Source organism: Fomitopsis serialis (genome assembly GCF_022376445.1).
Source record: "Fomitopsis serialis strain Sig1Antser10 chromosome Unknown B0H18scaffold_84, whole genome shotgun sequence".
In the NCBI taxonomy this organism is placed as follows: Eukaryota; Fungi; Basidiomycota; class Agaricomycetes; order Polyporales; family Fomitopsidaceae; genus Fomitopsis; species Fomitopsis serialis.
In genome coordinates this window covers 38,742-53,591 of record NW_025955044.1, presented here as the reverse complement: position 1 = coordinate 53,591, position 14,850 = coordinate 38,742, and the positions used below count along the sequence as shown (strand labels likewise).

The window sequence follows — 14,850 nt, the reverse complement described above, 5'->3', positions numbered from 1 at the left end:
GCCATCTTTGTCACGAGTATTGACCATTTCTGTTGCGCTGCTCGTAGTCAGTCAATGTCATGGTACACAATGGGTCAGCATCGGAGATCATCCAGGGGTTTCGCGTGCTACACCGGACGCATTGACACTAGCTATCTCCTCTTCCTCTGCGCTTCTTCGACAACCCAATCGTGAAGGGCCGTCGGAAATCAGGGCATCTCGTCGTCCAGTCTCTCCTTCTCATGCGCGAAGATAACCACGACGTTGTCCAAAGCACGCATGATCTTCAGCTTGTCGATTGTCAATGTCTTCCACGCGACTCATCGAGCTCGTGGTCATTACCCCGGCCAATGAGGCGGTCTCCAGGACAGTAGCAGAGCAGACCATGGCAGCAGCCCGCAGCCGGCAGGACGAACGTGTTGGGCGCGACACGAGCAAGGGCGCCGAGATGGCCGGGGAAGTGGCCAGGCGCGTGAAGCACTGGAAGATACAGGGAGTCGAAGAGTTCTATTCGCTGTGACTGCCAATCAGTTCCTCCTGGCGGTTGTGCAGCCCAGATGCTATACGACACAACTCACCGCGGTTTAGTTTCCTCTGCTCCTTTCAGTGATCTCGTAATAAGCTGTAGCCTCCCCTCATAGGTCGTCGAGGCGTCGCGTATCGCTGCGGACGCTTATTAGCTTCGGTTTTACACGAGACGATGTTGTCTTGACTGTCTCGTGCGCGAGATGTTCAATATCAATCAGGACATCTTAGCTCACTCGCTGACGGCGAGACCATGAATGTATGTCTACAGGGTCAGAGTGTGGGTCCAAACCCGAGGTCCCCAATGGATGATAGCAATTCGAGAGCGATTCGCAACTGACAGCAGCCGGTTCAGACAGACGAGTACTAATTTCAGCGAACGACAAAGCTAACAGCAAGTGATAAGGGCAAACGACGAGGTGACGGCTGCCTTGATGGCTCGTAGAAATGCAACACAATGGCTGCGGGACCGCCCGACCCGCCGACCTTTAAGTCTGAATCTCACGTTCTCAAAGAGACCTGTCAAGTCATTGAGTGTGCGCGATAGTCTAGAAGAACACTGGACGTACCGCCGTGGGCTTCTTGACAACTTTGTTGTGCGGTTTCTTGGATAACATCAACGGATGGCGCGCGTACTGCGGGCTCGACCCGCGATGTGCTGGCGTTCAGAGGCAGTCCGGGGTCCAGATTTGCCAGGGCACGTCGATTTTGTGCCTCTTGGATAAGTCTGCGATTACATGGTGAGCCAATGAGAGGCCATGGATGAGATAGAGAACGAACTGACCGCACAATTTCTTCCGTCTCTCGCAAGAAAGCACGAGAGTTCACTTTGACCACCTCCGACAGATCCAGAGAGACTGACACGAGCGGGATAGTCAACCGACTTTCGCCGAGGTCATCCATTAAAATGTCCGGCAAGATGTCAAGTGTCGAATTACTTGTTGACTGGGTAGTCGGCGGCGCAGAGCTACCGGATAGCTCGCCACTAAGCTTGCGACCCTGAGGTGGGAAGTGTCGGGAGTCGACGTGTCCCGGGTCCAGCGAAGAGCCTGTCACACTTGCTGTGACCTCGCCAGAAGCTTGGACACTGTCTACGGTATTAAGACCGTCACGAGCCACGCCTGTCTGTACATTCACCGCAGCGATTTCCGGCTGTATCTGCGACGCAGATTGAAGGGCTGGAACATCCGGACTCCTGAGTGTGGTCGGAGTGTCATCCAAGGTAGCGCTCCTGTCGGTAACATCTGTACTCAATGCACCATGACAGTTTGGCTCGGCGTTACGTGTGCCAGCGGCGACAAAAGGGGCAGATTAGGCGTGGAGTACTATCCTCCCATGATACAGGCATACCTTACCTGATAAGCTCATGCGAAACTGAGCTCGTCGCAGACTTGCCACTGAGCGCCACCAGGTCCTGTTCAGACGGTAGTGGTAGCACGATACTTGCATTGGCATCTCGAAGAGCCATCCTCCTATAATGGTCTTGACTGGCGTAGATACTGTCAGTGACCAAGTCATGTGTGCTGAGAGAAACAGCGCCTGTGTGGTCATACAGGCGGGTGGGAATGCGGACTACTGGAACGGCAAACGTGTACTGATAACAATTTTGGAACGGGAATGAAGGTGTTGGCTGCAGAGGCTCCCGGGAAAGCGGGTGTTTGGTCTCCGGGAAGATCGGGATACACATGGCCGAGTCGATGCCAGTGTCGCCGTCTTCCTGGCAGAGGCCTTGGCCTACGAGTGCGATGCGACACTTGTGATTCGGCTTGTGCGGCATAGGCAGCTCATCGATCTACGAAGGTCAGCGGCTGCGGGCAGAGACGATGACAGCACGAGGAAGTTCAAGTACCTCAGACAGATGTGCCACGTATTTCTGGACCCGCAGCTCTTGCGCGGTCTTCGCCAAAGTCGGGTCGTTTAGCGGTTCGACCATTCCTACCGGATCTAGTTGCACAACAAGATATGTACCATGACACGGCACCATGTATTCATTGCCTGTGAAACAATGCATGCATTACTCCTAAGATTCGCATGCGGGAGAGAAAGAGGTGCGTCGCCTACTAGTATCATCCTCGCGCGGATCAGTTGACATGCCAAATTCCGTATTTGATTTGATTGTTGACAATGCACGCTGGGAGACAAACAAGGTCCCAAAGAGTGAGGTCTTGAGAGTACACAACGCCACGGGAGGCACTCACCGTATCAATTGCGATCACCCTCCCTCGAGTCCTGAGGCTCAGTCTTCGTCTCCTCAATGCAGCCTGTCGCCGAAGTACCGTATGTGAGCAGCGCGTACTGCTCCTGGGACGTGGGGCTTGGAAGTGTGGCAGAGACCGTTTGAGTCGACCGGCGCTGAAATCGACCCACGCTGAAGTCGAGTCGGAAGAAGAGAGATTCTGTTCCAAATTTGGCGGTGTGACTAGCAGCGGATTCGAAAGTCCCCAGGTTGAACGTTGAGTACTGAGTACTGAGTACTGAGTCCTCAGGCCTCAGGCCTCAGGCCTCACGCGTGATATATCGTGACGACATCTCTATTCCTGCTCTCGCTCTCACTGGGTCCAGTCACCTCGACGACTTCTATGTAGGCTGCGCACGTCTCAGGTTTGAGGTTCCCGACGAGTAGGTCAATGTAGCTCCACTGGCAGACAGACGAGGTACTGATTTGAGTGACATCGGGGCCACGGGGTCCTAGCGACGGTGACGAGCGCATCCGCACAGGCAGGACGGGACAGCGAGACTTGCGGCTACGGCCGGAACCCGGGACGCATCTCGTCGTATCAGCGGGCGGTGGGTCCACTGGCGACTGCGTACTAGGACGTCTCGCATAGCCAAGAGTCCGCCGAGCACAGTCTGACTCGGAGGGCCGAGCTCACTACGTGGATACGATCTTGGCTGAGCGACCACTCGACACGGCGAGGTGAGGGCGGTCGACATGCCTGGGCGTGGGGTTGGCGTGGGGTGCTACGTCGTTGAAATTGGGGACGAGGCGTCGTGGACAAGGCTCCGCACTCGCCGGCTCAAGTTCCGTTGAGGCTGACGGAGGATGCGCAGTATACGGACAGTACGCATTGCACCGGCATCACGGAACGTGCACGTAGTCTACGCATGAGGCATGGGTCATGACATCAAGATCCCGGGAATTTGAGCGACGCAGGTCCCAAGTGTCTGAGGAACTCGGAGGTTTGGTCGAGACGGGAGGGCGTGTCTGAGTCAAGCGTACTGCGTTCGCGTGGAGACCCAAGCGTCTCTCGAACATGCACCCGTAACGAAGGGCATGGTGAGGTGATCCCTGGAAGTGAATCTCTGAGTTGGGTGTGCACAGGTGGGGCGCACGCTGTCAGGACGAATCCGGCTTGCATACCGGCATCCTAGCGCGCCACGCCTTGTTGGTCGTCCGTGAGCGAACCGCGATCGATATATATTCACGAGGTCATTGGATGGAAGGCGAGCTTAACTCAACCCGAGCGTCGCGGCGCCGAAGACGGTCCAGAAATCGGATACAGCAACGATGACGTGCATACGCAACAGCGCGACCCAGCTGCGAGAAGCATACACGACGGCGGGAACCCTCGCTCGACGAGAACTGGTCTCGTTCAGGCTGGCCGGGTAGCGCGCCGCCGATGGGCGGAGTAGTGTCAGCATTGATATTGAGCGCGGAGTAAGTACGGCCAGGGGAACGCTGGGTGACGGGATCTGACTGGAATTGGGCGTCGGGCATGGCGGCCCGGGCGAGTCCGAGGCGCGTGGCAAAATCGAACCTGGGACGTCTCGCCAACTTCCCCCAACTTCCCTCCTCCTCCCCCCTCTGTGGGCACTCGATACTCCGAGCCTCGCTAGAGTGCCGCCAGGCCCCTCCGCAGCCCTCCTCCGCAGCCCTCCGCCGCCGTCCTCGCGACCGCATACCCGAGATGACGATGCCCGCCTGCTCTGCTCGGCGGGCTGACGCATTGGAACGATTCCAGGAGGCTTGCCTCCCTGGATGACGTCCGCCGGGTGCGAGCAACCGTGGGTTGGACGCCTATCGCCGCTCCCCCAACTTCCCTCCTCCTCCTCCCCCCTCTGTGGGCACTCGATACTCCGAGCCTCGCTAGAGTGCCGCCAGGCCCCTCCGCAGCCCTCCTCCGCAGCCCTCCGCCGCCGTCCTCGCGACCGCATACCCGAGATGACGATGCCCGCCTGCTCTGCTCGGCGGGCTGACGCATTGGAACGATTCCAGGAGGCTTGCCTCCCTGGATGACGTCCGCCGGGTGCGAGCAACCGTGGGTTGGACGCCTATCGCCGCTCCCCCAACTTCCCTCCTCCTCCTCCCCCCTCTGTGGGCACTCGATACTCCGAGCCTCGCTAGAGTGCCGCCAGGCCCCTCCGCAGCCCTCCTCCGCAGCCCTCCGCCGCCGTCCTCGCGACCGCATACCCGAGATGACGATGCCCGCCTGCTCTGCTCGGCGGGCTGACGCATTGGAACGATTCCAGGAGGCTTGCCTCCCTGGATGACGTCCGCCGGGTGCGAGCAACCGTGGGTTGGACGCCTATCGCCGCCTGGATTGCGGATTAAGTACAGAAGAACGTGCGCCGCAGGTCGACAAGGACATCATCTCTCACCACACTCCACGGAGGTGCCCGGGATCGGCCTTGCGTGAGGTTGTCGACGACTGTGCGCAGGAGACTAGCTGTCTTCTAGAACTATATCGTCGATGTATGTTGAGATCGACCGGCTGCGCTTGTTCCTTCACTTACAGCCCGTTTAGGGCCAACAACATGTATGAGCTGGCGATTTTGTGGCTCTGCAGACGATGACCAGCGCCCTCACCTACCTCAAGATCGAGAAGATCGGCGCGCAGAAGGTAATCAGTCGTGCAGTTTTACCATCCGCATCCTGACAGTGTTTGCAGTCGACGAAGTCCACCTTCGATTGAGGGAAAGAGATGCCCAGCGAGATCATCAGCTCGTGCTTCGCGAAGGCCAAACAGCTGCAAGTAACCGGGGGTTTCGTCAAGCTGGAGCGTGGCTTTGCAACTGTCCCTCTTCCTGGCATCGATGCGCCTCGCTGCCTCTGGGCCGGCGTCATACTTCAGAACATGTACGCGGCACTTATTTTCGCGGCTGTGCTGCGCTGATTACTCTCCTAGACCTCTTGAAGAAGATCAACGCCGCGCATCTCAAGAGTTTGCTACGTACCTCGGGCTCATAGTGAGTGCTTGATCAATGATTCTCGCCCCCACCACTCCCCCATCTCAGATCACATGCTGGTGCTGCGATATTGCGATGCCGCCGCTTCTCTGCAGCGTCGCGGTCTCGTCGAGGCTCGTATTCGACTTCCGGGTCATCGATACTGATCAGTCCATCTGCTCTTATACTGTTGATTGTCACGTCTACACGTCTTGCGCTGATCACAACCACGAATACGCTCAGCCTGAATAACCTCCGTGGCCTCCGGTGCCCCGCAGTAGGAGCTGCGTGCGGTCGGGAGCTTCCGCGCTGTATCCTTGGAGCTTCTGAAGGCCGCACGTCGCGCGCGAAGCGGAATCCGTGACTCCAGCATGTCTTGTGCTGCGTTAATATCTGCGGCTGGACGCCTCCCAGGATAGATCTCTTTAGATTCATCGAGGACGCGCGTTCGCTGCCTTCGGCAGGTGCAGCACAAGTGTCACATCGGGCTCCTTGGGCGTTCGTCTCTTTGGCCTCAGGCCTAACCATCCAACACGAACACAAACGGGCGACTTATCTCTTCATTCTGACCTGGCTGAACTGACCGCGACGCTGCAGCGCGGACCTTGTGCGCTACCCAACTCTGCGCATATACCCAGCTTGTATGCGACGTGGGTCTCGCGAGGCCGCTGACGGTCCTCCGCTCAACAAGCCTCACTTTGTACGTCATGCCCGGCGAGATTCTCTTCTAGCCGAGCAGTGGACGCGTCGCTCCCTGTTTGCCGCGTTTGTACACGACCTACAGCCATCGTCCGACCCATATGCAGGACGACTGGATGGAACACGCTGTTCGTCGATTAGCAACGCTCGCCGACCGCTGGGGACCCATCGCTTGCGAAGGACGTTCTCGCTCTAGGTCGCCATTCCGCGGCTCTTGTCGAGCAGCATTGAACTTCGCTTCTGCGATCGGGCGTGTGAGTGTCTCCTCTCGATAAGTAGTGCGATAGACGGTCGAACAGACGGCAACGTCGTGCTTCCGAGATCGCGTCTTAGCCCTCCCTCCGCGCAGATGGTGATTGCGTGGGTAGGGGTCTCGCATGAGCGGACGATGCGCTGGCCGTATCTCCATGCAGGAGAGGACGTTACTCCGCCAACCTCATCGTACTCTACACATATGGAGCCATATCTTTCATTTATACTCAGGCGAGCAGGTCCGCTGTTAGCCCGTTGTCTCCCATGTCCGATCAGACAGGCGCACTCTGTGCGCGTACGCATTGTATGCTCTCGCCGTCGCCTGATCTACTGGACTGTGGCATCCTTTGTTTCTGAGAAACCCGAACCGCTTGCTATTACATAGTATCCTCGGCGTCCTCTGGGCACTGCGATATCCCGCATGATCCCTTAGTTCCATCAAGTTCAATGTCGAGGACAGCCGCACAAACGTTTCGACGAAGGTCTACGTTGTGTAGGTACGTGAGTAATTCCATTGAGTAAATAACGACATTTACTGGCCCTGAAGCTCAGCATGCCAAGCATCCGTCCATGACGAATACGACCAGCGGGCCCAGGAGGTTGAGTGAAGGGACGTTGGCCTTCGGTACCGACTTTGAGTGTGTTTGCATTCTGGTCTTCTGCGCTTCGAACACTCCCTCGCATATGAGATGCGTTCCGTCACTGCGAGCTGCTCACGACCATGTATGCCGCTCACGGCTTCCACAGCAGTACCGTATAGCGGTGTCTCTGGTATGGGGTTTTCGAAGTCCGCTCGGCGTCAGCCGTACCGCTATACCGTCTGGATCGAGACTAGTCCTACTAGAGGCCGGGCGATCCACAGCGCAGCGAGGGAGCGCCCATTTGGCGCCCCAGCCATCCCGCGAGCGATCCGCCGCCCCGCCGGCGTTTTACTGCCTGTGGGCCGATGTTTGCCCCACCAATGGCATTCCAGTTTGCGCGATCCCGCGCAAAGAATGGCGGGTTCGACTCCCCCGCGAGCACCGCGCGGCCGCGCAGTGCAATGCGCCGCAACCGCGCGCAATTTGAAACCCTTGATTTTCCCGTGGATCCATCATACCTGTCGATCGGGAAACACGTGATCGCGAGTACCCTGGGGCTGCGCGCCTCCTCATTCTACCACTTAAACTTGCAGGGCGACCGCCGCTTCTCCCACGTCCCCAACGCAACATCTCGCGCATGACCGACTCCTCGAGCTCAGCCCCCGCCTCCCCTCGTCCCGCCCCACGCGGCGCTCGTATCCGTCCATCGCTCCACCCCGTCTCGCACGATACCGCCCCGCTTGCTCTGGCCGCCGCCACTTCGATAGCTCCTGCGGCCGGCCACGCCGACACCCCAGGGACTCCCGCCACTGACGTCGCTCACTCCGCGCTTGGAGTCGCACCGGCTGCGGGCGCTGAGCTCCGCCGAAACCCCGCAATCCGGCGGTCCGCGCGGCGCGCACCCCCGCAATACCCGCCGCCGCCCGCATACGAGACGGCGGCTCTCCCATTGGATGCACTCGCGCCGCCTTCCTACGTCCGGCCCAGCGAGGATGCGCCTACCATGCCCCGCTCGCTCGCGCCTCACGACGCATTGGCTAGCATACGGTGGATCGTCGAGGACATGAATCCTCACCCGTGGTACGTTGCCTTTTCTTTCATTCTAGGTTCCATTACTGAATCTTTCAGGGTGCACTACGAGGCGTACGTGAAGCGCACCGGCCTGTTAGTGACGGCGTCGAAGGTGTCGAGCGCGCCGCAGGGCGCTCCTTTAGTATGGTACATGGCAGTCTGGGCGTCGACGGAGCAGCAGGCGATGGACTTAGAGCGGTACGTGGAGGATCTGTTCGAGGAAGACGGGCGGGATGTTATTTGAGGTGGGCGCCGCCCACATTACTATCCCGTAGTACTACTACACACGTTCTGGCTACACCACTACATATATTCAGTGTTTGCGACACTCAGCTCGCTTTCTCCCAGTCGACTTGTCACTTAGGCAATGCGCTCGCTGCGAAAGAAAGCCCGGCCGACCCGGGTAGATGTCTTCATCATGGCCAATCCGCCGCGCAATCCGCGCATGAAATGCCCGCCTCTTGCAAGGGCCTGGCGCCGCGCACGTAGACGCGCCCTAGTACAAGCTGCGTACAGCCGCTCGGTTTCTTTTGTAGCCGACGGTCGGCCAATCAACGGGTGTGGGTTGTGTATAAAGCGTCGGCCGCCGTCGGCTGGCCCTATACCATTGGTGGTTTCGGCACGTCGGTTACTCTATGATTATAGGGCAAAGACGCTGCCTGGTGTGAGCGGGTGACGACGCGCACGTCAACCGTGAGCGCACCGGGCGAATGCACATCACGTAAACACGACCGATGAACGGACCACCCGCCGCGTGTGAGCCAAGAACGCGCAAGGGCGAGTAGACGGTGGGCGCACGGCGACGCCGCCAACCACTAGCACGCAGGGCAAAGGTCCCCTGTGCATGCGCGGCCGATGAGCGGACCACAGGTGCGAGCAGGGGGAGGACGGGTGGAGGGTGAGTACGGAACTTGCGAGTGAGTGTGGACGGGAGCGAGCGGATGGTGGGCAGACCCCACGCGCTGAGCAAAAGACCAGCAACGGCGACGTTGTTGGGCAAGCCGGCGCGCGCGCAACCTGAACACACCGACCGCGAGCGTGGAGGGCGAATGCCCAGTACGCAGATGCGGCCGATGAACGCGCACGCAGGCAGACGAGTGGACGGGCGAGCGGGCACACAATCGTCGGCGAGCGGCACACGACCGGATGACGACACACGCATGGCGACCGCGAGCTCGTAGGGCGAATGACGAGCAGGCAAGCCCCGCCGACGAAGGGACCGTGCGCGCGTGAATGAAGGGCAAGGCCGGGGCATGCGCAATACGCCGACTGCGAGCGCACAGGGCCAGTGCCCCGCATGCCAACGCAGCTGACGAGGGCGCCGTGGGTACGGACACAGTGGCAAACAGGTGGGAGCGCGTGAGGATGGCGCGTGAGGAGCGAAGACGGAGGATGGGGAGGACGGCGGGTGCAGGCAACAAGCCCAAACCCGCGCAGATACCGCCGAGGTAAGTCAACCAGCGGTCCACCGTCGACACCGGCGGTGAACCCGGGCAGGGTATGGGTATGCAGGTCGCAGGTCGCGGGTGCGGTTGAAAATTTCTCAATGAGGCCACGAAGCCGACTCCCGAAGGGAGGCGGCTGAGTGGCCTTTGCGTACAGTGTATACATCTTCGCGCGCAGCAGTACTGGCATACGACTGATGCTATAGCCGTGAAGCTGACTCCCCGCGCGGCCGAGGGAGGCGGTTGACTTGGAGTGGCCTTCGTATCCTTCGCGCATAGCACTACTAGCATGCAATCATTGATAACGTCCAGTCCGTAGCGGAGCACGGGTTTCCGCTAGTAAGTATACAACGCCTGTTGATCCTATGTGAGCCGACTAACTCGATGATGCGTTATGCGAGACAATGAGTACAAAGATTGATACAATGTGTGTATGCATCAGACTCCGATCACTCTCGATGTTCGACTACATACTGCTTCAGGAAAGATTGGCTACAACACACAAAGAAAAGAATAAGGTCGAGGACATCAGACTCTAAGCCGCAACACCATCTTCAATGTCAAGAGGTGCTCCCAAGATCCCCATGAATTTCCCGTACGTGATCTCCGTCTCGCGACGCTCCTCGTGCATCTTGATCTCGGCCTTATTGACATCACGGCCATCACCTTCTGCCATCGAGCGCAAGGCGTCGATCACGTCGGTGCGCATTTGCACGCCTGTAAATGCCGAGCAGAGGCGCGAAACCCAGGAAGGCTCGGGAGTACGGACGGTGAGAGCCTTGAGCAATGGATGCGCGTTTTTGAACACATCGTCGTAAGCGGGAATATACTTCATGAACTCCGCCTTGGCCGACCGAATGTCCGCCAACGACTCGCGTTCCCAGGCAGCCAAGTGACCGAACGTTTTATTGTCTGGATCCCATACCGCGTAGACGTAGGCGAGGACATAGAAGAAAGATTCGAGGTCGTGGCGATACAAATGGAACGGCGGCGGACCTTTGCGCAGGAGGTCCAGGGCCATAAACGGACCCGTGCCCGTGCGGTACCTTGGTTTCTTCGGGGGTTCGCTCGATGTGGCTTCCCCTGCGTCGGCCTTCGGTGCAGTGCCGTCAGCCGCTGTGTTGGATGCAGATGGTTCTTCGGCGCCAAAATATTCGCCAGCGCGCGTCGATGGAATGCCACCGTTCTCCTCCGCGAGATCCCAGTCGCAGAGAACACCATACAGCCTGCCGTCCTTGCGGAACCACATGATGTTGTTCGTGCTGATGTCACGATGCAGAATGCGTGACGTCGTCCATACCCAGTAGTGAGCTACATACAACACTAGTCAGCCGGATGCAACAATGGCACAGAAACACTGGTACACACCTCGCACGACGTCGACGTACACCTTCTTGAAATCGTCAACGGACTCGACCACCTCGAGCCGTTGGTAGGACTGCATTACCAGCACCCGGCATACGCGCTCGTCAGCCTCATCACGGTCAAGGCCCATCGCAGCCCGAGGCAGCTTCATCTCCTCGATCGTACGCGTTACGGAGCACTTCAGCTCCACGATGTGCGGTAGGTACTGCCGCTTCGTCTGGTCCAGCTTCGTACGCACGGCGGTAATGAGGGAGTCCTCCGCCTTGCGCAGAGCATGTGGCCAGGAAATCTTCGCTACGAGGTCTTCGGTCTTGAAGTGCTTGTACGCGAGCATGCCCGGCGTCGCTTTGATCGGGATGACGCTTGTGCCCCGACCCAGCACTCCAAACTCTGTGTAGATCCGCTTCGCCTCGCCGTCAACGTCAACGTCGAACTCGAACAGCTTGGGCTTGGCATCGGGGGTATCAGGCCGCAGCGCCGTTATACACAGCTGAGAGCCCTTGTACTGCTCGAACCCCGTCTCCGTTTCCTCGTTCTCCTGGAAATGCAGATCACGGAAAATTCCCATACCGTGCACGCTCGCCTGGCCCATAGCCGCGATGCACCTCAGGAAGAGTTCAAAGTCATCGTGAAGGAACTTGAACTTCTTCGTCACTACGATGCCCATGCGATCGCCGTAGTACAGGCGCATGTTGTCATCCTCGACCAGCCAGCCGATCCCGAACGACCGCACGTTGGACGACATCATCTGATTCATGTATCGCACCGCTTGCGCCTCGTTATGCGTTAGGTCGAACTCCTGGGGCCGCACGGGGTCGTCCTCATCTGTCTTTGCCTGTGTGTGGTCGGCGGCGGGGCCGTCCTGGACTCTCTCCGAGTCATCGGTCGGCGTACGCGGTCGCTTCGCCTGCGGCAATTCGGTCCTCTCCTCTGCCGCCGTTCGTTTGCGTTTTCCTTTCTCCGCGGCACGACCCGTGTCCGTATCGACCTGCTGATGCAGCTGCGTGCGATTCGGTAGAACGCCAACCTTCGTCTTCTTGACCTCCAAGAAAGCGGCCTCGAAGTCCCATCGCGGCCACTTTCCGCGCGTCAAATCCACCGTGCTGAAGCTCATATCGACCTTCTCGCCCGTGTAGCCCCCTTCGTACTTTGTGTCGCGCTTCTTGAATTGTGCCGGGTACGCGCGACGTACGCGCTGCCGATGGCCCTTCGGGCCGTACATTTGTGTCAGCAGTCCGTTAGCTATCTCCGCCAGCGGCTCGTAACAGTCCCTCTCCGACCGCTTCAGTATGTAACATTTCGAGAACGCTTTGTCGACGGAGGGCGACGCGGAGCTTTCGTTACGTTTGCCCGCGTTGGTAAAACGCTTCGGCGGTACGTCCTCGGGCCCGAACTTCCAGACAGCCTGTATGAACTTCGCTGGGTCGAAGTTCCACACGATTTTGTCGCGAAAATGCTGTTTTACCCAGTCCTCGTGCCTCTGCCACTTAATGCCGTCTTCCCCCCTGCTGATCGCACTGTGCGCGCTCGGCTGGGTAGGCGTCGAGTTAGCCATGCAGAGCGCTGATCTTGGGTGTCAGCCTGCGTCCACCATGACTTACTATGCGTGATCAACGTACCAATGTCTCGGAGTTTGCGCTCGGGAGTCTTGTCCCTCGGCGCCGGGCCCACGGGCAGCGAAACGAAAGGATTCATAGCTGGGTGCGCGGCGGGATCGCCACGGAGCTTCTTGGTCGAAAAGTAGAGAGCAATGAACGTGCGAGGACACTGAGGAGTGGAATGGTCAACGAAGAACGGGGGAGCATTCCGAGGCCAGTAGGGTGCGAAATCAACAGTTGGCATTTCGCCTTTGGCCATGTTTACCGCCTTGGCCACGTATTTTCAAAGTCAGATCGGCTTGTTTTGGCAAACAATGCGGTGGACGGAGGCTGGTGGCAACACTACTTATGGCAACGTTGAAGCGAGTGTCGAAAACGGGAACGTGGATCGCGTACGTCAATCACGTGATGTTGATCCGGAGGTGCCTGCAATATTGTACTAGTACACAGTACATGCTAAGGAGGATTTTAATGTTGTCCAACCGCCCTTCGATGGTTGCACAAGGAGCAGAACAGTGTAGGGTACAGCACTCATAAATTTATCATTACAACCGTCTGGATCCACTGGTCCCATGGCGGCGCCTGTGTCGCGTCTGTCATGAAGAAAGCGCGCGTAAAAGGGTGCAGCCCTCATCACACATGGCTGCTTGGTTCATGTCTGAGTCGACCGTCTGCTGCTGCTGCGTGGGGCGCCCGTGTCAGCTCGCGGGGCTGCTGCTCTGCGTGTCCGACTCACTTGCACATCTCGCAGGTTCGCGGGCGTCGCCGCTGCCTTAGCATGTTTGTGACCATCCCTGGTCTGACGCGAGCGAGTGATTCGTCAGCATCGACAAGACTACAGGTGGGTACAAACCGCTTATCGGGCTAGAGACTAGCATTTTTATTGCACGACGCGTCCGCATTTTGGTCCCACGTAGTGTCGTAGACGTTGTGCCGGCCTGAACGCGCTGCGGTCGCCTGGACTGACTGCAATGCCGCCCGGGCGACACTGTTCTCTACGCGGGATGCTCAGTTCATGGTTTTCATCATGGCCGTCTTGTGCGCGAAAGCCCTCTCCTTGAACCAGGTTGTTCCAGCGCTCCGACGCAGAAAGCTCGCCGCATGATTTGCAATTGCGTCGGTGGCGCCCTCCGTGATGGGGGGTGCCTGCACAGTAAGTACGTGGTCCTTCAGCCTGACTCGGAAATCCACACTGACGGACAGTAGCTATCCCCGTTTATACGGAATATGCGACGGGCGAACTCACCATACGCCTTGAAGCAATGCCAGCTACAGTCCAAGATTGTGTTCAGCTTGTCCTGCAACGGCATGTACTGATGGTCATTGGCTGAGTAGAGTTCCTATGGCGATAAATCAGATGATGCACGAAGGAACGCGAATCGTATGTTACCTTCTTCACAAACTTGCGGCACCCTTCGGTGAGCCATTTTTTCCGATGTCCCAGACTGCTTTGAAGGGACAATCGGTCTGCCAGAGACAAGTCGGACGAGTCAGAAGCATCAAAGACACCCCAAACCCGGTGGGATGGGTCATGTGCTGCAGGGAACGCAAAGACAACCGGGACTCTGAAGCGGTGAACTTGAATTCTGTTCGTCTTGCACGTTTATGGCCCACTCAGTGAAGGAGGCCTCAAAGGCGTCGCCAGGAGAACCGCGGGACAGAGAGAGCGAGCCGCTGCGCTCAGAGCCAGTCTCGTCCACCGGCCAGCTTGGACCACGAGACGGGCGTCCAGCAGGACTCGGTCGTAGTGCGTGCGAATGCCTTCAGGACGTCCGTTGGTGCGCGTTTCTGCCGTTCGTGAGCGCGTGGACAAGGACGCCGACAACTTGCATTCGCACCTTCCTCTACTCGCTACTGCCCTCTTCCTTCCTGCTTCCCATCCTTCTCGTCTTGTGCGCACCCAGTCTTCCGGCTCCTGCCACGTCCTTCCTCCGTTCGATGTTGTGTGATTTTGTGCTGATTTTTCGTCCCAGGTCTCTCGGTGAACGTCGTAGTACGGCGAGTTGGTCCCGGCGCGTCGGTCTGCGCGTCCACCCTTCAGTGACGTGCGTCTACGCGTGAGCTGATGCTCGTACCGCCTGACGTGCCCACCAGCTCCTGTTCTCGCCCTCCACGTCTCGTGTCGTCCCACCCGCCCGCCTTGCGCGTGTCCCCGGTTCGTACGTCATG

The 14,850-nt window shown here is 58.5% G+C and overlaps 3 protein-coding genes across 3 annotated transcripts; 1 reads left to right on the top strand and 2 right to left on the bottom strand.

Annotated features, from left to right (window-relative positions):
• Positions 1 to 2,095: 2,095 nt before the first annotated feature.
• B0H18DRAFT_834445 (uncharacterized protein) lies at positions 2,096 to 2,467 on the bottom strand (the record flags this gene model as incomplete). Its single annotated transcript, XM_048039433.1, has 2 exons — positions 2,096 to 2,296; positions 2,354 to 2,467. Coding segments are annotated over 2 exons (315 nt in total), but the record flags the coding sequence as incomplete, so codon positions are not given.
• Positions 2,468 to 5,426: 2,959 nt separating this feature from the next.
• Positions 5,427 to 5,703, top strand: B0H18DRAFT_1122819 (uncharacterized protein; the record flags this gene model as incomplete). The annotated part of the gene is made up of 2 exons (XM_048034581.1): positions 5,427 to 5,581; positions 5,631 to 5,703. 2 exons carry the CDS (start codon positions 5,427 to 5,429, stop codon positions 5,701 to 5,703), a joined length of 228 nt encoding a protein of 75 aa, XP_047889169.1.
• A 4,428-nt stretch (positions 5,704 to 10,131) lies between these two features.
• Positions 10,132 to 13,051, bottom strand: B0H18DRAFT_660297 (uncharacterized protein). The gene is made up of 3 exons (XM_048039007.1): positions 12,703 to 13,051; positions 11,087 to 12,646; positions 10,132 to 11,029 (listed from the first exon to the last, which is right to left on the bottom strand). The coding sequence occupies exons 1-3, from the start codon at positions 12,938 to 12,940 to the stop codon at positions 10,254 to 10,256; spliced, it is 2,574 nt and encodes an 857-aa protein (XP_047889168.1). The 5' UTR covers positions 12,941 to 13,051; the 3' UTR covers positions 10,132 to 10,253.
• Positions 13,052 to 14,850: the final 1,799 nt, after the last annotated feature.

What these genes read in the sequence shown, in the direction of transcription:
- B0H18DRAFT_660297 (XM_048039007.1), bottom strand. Translation starts at nt 12,940, where the DNA reads ATGGCCAAAGGCGAAATGCCAACTGTTGATTTCGCACCCTACTGGCCT. An exon ending in GCGCAAACTCCGAGACATTG is followed by an intron (nt 12,647 to 12,702) that starts GTACGTTGATCA and finishes ACCCAAGATCAG; the next exon opens with CGCTCTGCATGGCTAACTCG. An exon ending in GTACGTCGACGTCGTGCGAG is followed by an intron (nt 11,030 to 11,086) that starts GTGTGTACCAGT and finishes TGTTGTATGTAG; the next exon opens with CTCACTACTGGGTATGGACG.